The sequence below is a fragment of the Cibotium barometz genome, chromosome 1 (genome assembly GCF_041138505.1).
Source record: "Cibotium barometz isolate CiBa-2024 chromosome 1, ASM4113850v1, whole genome shotgun sequence".
In the NCBI taxonomy this organism is placed as follows: domain Eukaryota; kingdom Viridiplantae; phylum Streptophyta; class Polypodiopsida; order Cyatheales; family Cibotiaceae; genus Cibotium; species Cibotium barometz.
This window is the reverse complement of record NC_141046.1, coordinates 55883523-55886813: the sequence shown is the minus strand read 5'-3', so window position 1 is coordinate 55886813 and position 3291 is coordinate 55883523. Positions and strand designations below refer to the sequence as shown.

Here is a 3291-nt window from a genome sequence, read left to right as displayed (position 1 = left end):
CGAATGAATGTCCATGATGTGGCACTTTATCAAATCAAGTTTTGCCACATAAACCTCCCCACTTTTCCACCACTGTGAGCCTTAAGGTGTGGACCTAGGTGCTATAACTATTAAAAACTCTTTCTTTTAATTTAAAAACGAATGCATAACAATAACAATAACTGTGTGTGTGTGTCTCTCCCTCTCTCTCTCTCTCTCTCTCTCTCTCAAACACACACGCGCGCGCACACACCCATGGGAGGCAAGAAAAAGAAACAGACCACGTCCGTGTCTGCCACACCAACAGTGGCGGATGGAGCTCATGAAATTGACGAGATTTTCTCGAGATGCAAGAAACCAGCGTCTTCTGAGAAGGCTGCCGCCGATAGCAACAAATCCGGCCGGGAGAAAAGGAAGCCTGACGAAGCAGCTTCGGTCGAAGCCGACGCATCTCTGAACAAGGGTTCCGGCAAACAAGCCAGAAAGAAACGGAAAACTCTGTCTGTTGGAAAAGGAGGAGGAGGAGAAGGAGAAGGACCGCCCCTGTCAGAATCAGGGCCCAAGTCTCGCAAGAAAACCAAGGATGGGTTTTCTGTCTACACAGACGATGAGCTTGGTTGGAACAAGAAAAATTCAGGCGGTACCCCCCTTTGCCCTTTTGACTGTGATTGCTGTTTCTAGGGTTTTAATCCAACCCTAACCCTACTAAACCAAGAAAGTATTTTGATTTAGAACACAAGCTTATATTCACGATACCGATTATGTTCTGAAGCATGTAACATGAGGGTGACATTAATACATGATGACAACAGCTTCGTATTTTTGTCATCAGTTTTAGAATCCATTATTTCACTTGATCTTAGCATTCAAGTTTGAAACATGTTTTCACTGTTGGCGTGGGTTTTTCTACATTCAATTCAACATGTTCAGGTTTGCATATTTTATCATGTGGCATTGGTTCCATGTTCCGTCATAGCCGCCGGTCGAGGGAGGCGCCATCCAAGCTGTACATTCAGGAGGTATTATTTTGCAGAATGGTCGGAGATTTCCATCAACTCAGCAGGCAGAATCCATTCTGCAGAATGCTGACGTGTCACAAAACGCAAGATCCCTTCTGCAGAATGCTGACGTGTCACAAAAATGCGCGATCGCCTCTTCTCCCAGCGGCCATGACGGCCAGGAAAGGCCAGCAACTGGCCTTTCCCAGTCAAAAACCAGCTCGTGGCTGCTGCTGCTAGCTGGGTTTCCTCCTGGGAAAAGCTTTCCCTACTCCATCTGAGCTTTTCAAGCATATAAGAGCTTTATGGATGCAACAAAGTTGTTTTTCAAAGCTTCTTGTCCCTGGTTGAAGAAGTTGAACTCTGAATGGTTTGATAGTTGTGCTAGTGATGTTAGGGTTTGAACCTTGACACACTGATGATTACTGGAACCACACTTTATAACCCTGATATTGCTGCACAGCATTTGCATGTTTCTTAGGAGAAAGCGTTTGTGACTTTGCCATCTTTTTCCAAGTAGATTTCAGAATGAATGCTTAAATAGGGTGGCTCATGAGCTAACCACTTGGGCAACTGCTACTTTGCCATCTTGTATCAGTAAGCTTCATTTTATGAAGTGCAACTTCTTGGAAGAGAAATACGTGCTCTTTACAATTATGGACGTGGATATAAACTTTATGGACTTGTGTTAAAAGTAGTGAAACCGTTTTGAGAGGACCTGTTACATGACGTGCACCAAAAGAGAGCATAAATGCAGCAAGATGAATATGCAATTTTAAATCCAGCAAAGTATCTTCAGGTCAGACCGTCAGACATGTTTGTTCACATAGGTAGGCAAACTACAGAGCACTCTAGGCATTCAGATTCAAGTGGCTTGAGGCTCTGGCAGCAACAAAAGCAGATTGGCTGAAAGGTTGTATGGATAGGTGTAGCAGCGTTGGTTGAGCAACTTCACTAGAGGACGATTTTTGAGGTGGTCACTTGTTCTAGTTCTTTACATCAGTATGTGACTTTTTTTGACAGGTTTTTGCATTCAGCAGCAAGTCAGCCTTAGCCAGTATTAGAAGGCTTTTGGGCATCTTGTCACGTGCATCCCGCACTTGGATGCCACGTAGACATTCTGTACAGAAGGTGCAGGACCTGGGATGGTGAACTGGTCCCATGTGAGCCCAGTCCGGGACGAGTCAGCCAGGGATCCATCTCAGTCGTCCGAGGTCAGGTGTGCATTGTCCTGCACATGAGTCCAAGGTCAGGTGTGCAATGTCCTGCACAAGAAGCAGTGCCAGTCCGCGCTGTGAGTCTCCCTCTGGAATGATGTCAGATGTGCTGAGTATCTGGTTTGCAACTGGATGCCAGGCCTCTGTAGGCATGTAGGTTGCATGTAGAGATGGGGCCAGCCCATAGGGCTACCCCAGTGTAGGTGTTTGCATTGGCATAATTAGTATGGGCATGGGGGAGGCATAGAACCACCCCCAAGGGGCCAGGAGGGCCCAAGACTATGCCCACCAGCCAAGGCAAGGGCTGGAGGGGCAGTCGGCCAGCTCCAGACCCTCTGGACAGGCAGCCGACAGAGGGTATAAGCCCTGGACAGAAGGCGGCCAGGTGTGGGGGGCAGTCCCACACCTCTGCGTTGAATGCCCAGCAGCCAGGAGGCTGTCCAGGGGTCATGCGCAGGCTGGACAGGCTCTAAACCAATGTGAAAACACTTTATTGAGTGTGAAAGCATTTAAGATTTTTATTCAGTCGTGGGCTGTCCTGAAACCAGCCGACTGGATGTTTTGGGAAGTATAAAAGCCCAGCCCATAGTTTCATTAGAAGCATCTCATAATTCACCAAGAGCTCCAAGCAACCAAGGGCCAGGACAGCCAAGAACAGTGCTAAAGCTAAGGGGTGAAGGACTGAAGGTCAAGGGCAGGTTTTCCAGCCAAGAAAAGGTCAAGTACTCTTGTATTTGTTTTCAGATTCACATCATTCTAATAAAGCAAATACACCATCCGTGGTGGGGGCCCTACAGAGGGTAATTGGGACCCAATACTGTGTCCTCTCCATCTCCCCCTTCTCTCTCTATTTTCTGCACATAGTCTTTCAGTTTGTGCGTTAATTCCGTCGCGAAAAGAGTGCTGTTTTCTGAGTTTTGAAGTACCGATCCTTCTCCGAAGCTTCCGCATATTACAGTGGTATCAGAGCCTACTTCAAGGACGAAGATTCAGCAAAGAAAACCAGAAAATTTTTTCGCTCGTGTGGTTGGTTTTTAGACGCCGGTGGACTACCCTTTTCGGAGTGACTCCTGTCCCTCGAAGGACGGTTGGTTTTT

General features: G+C 47.0%; 1 protein-coding gene across 2 annotated transcripts; it reads left to right on the top strand.

Moving 5' to 3' along the window:
- The first annotated feature begins 213 nt into the window (after window positions 1-213).
- Window positions 214-1615, top strand: LOC147642201 (uncharacterized). Of its 2 annotated transcripts, none has more exons than XM_086803679.1 (2): window positions 214-619; window positions 956-1615. In XM_086803679.1, the coding sequence occupies exons 1-2, from the start codon at window positions 235-237 to the stop codon at window positions 1066-1068; spliced, it is 498 nt and encodes a 165-aa protein (XP_086659805.1). In that variant the 5' UTR covers window positions 214-234; the 3' UTR covers window positions 1069-1615. The 2 variants fall into 2 exon arrangements, with proteins under 2 accessions (XP_086659805.1, XP_086659796.1); XM_086803670.1 differs by having other exon boundaries at window positions 910-1615.
- The last annotated feature ends 1676 nt before the right edge of the window (window positions 1616-3291 follow it).

Excerpts from the sequence above, each read along its gene's own strand:
- LOC147642201 (XM_086803670.1), top strand. The coding sequence starts at position 235 with ATGGGAGGCAAGAAAAAGAAACAGACCACGTCCGTGTCTGCCACACCA. Across the intron at positions 620-909 it reads GAACAAGAAAAATTCAGGCG|GTTTGCATATTTTATCATGT; the intron begins GTACCCCCCTTT and ends CAACATGTTCAG.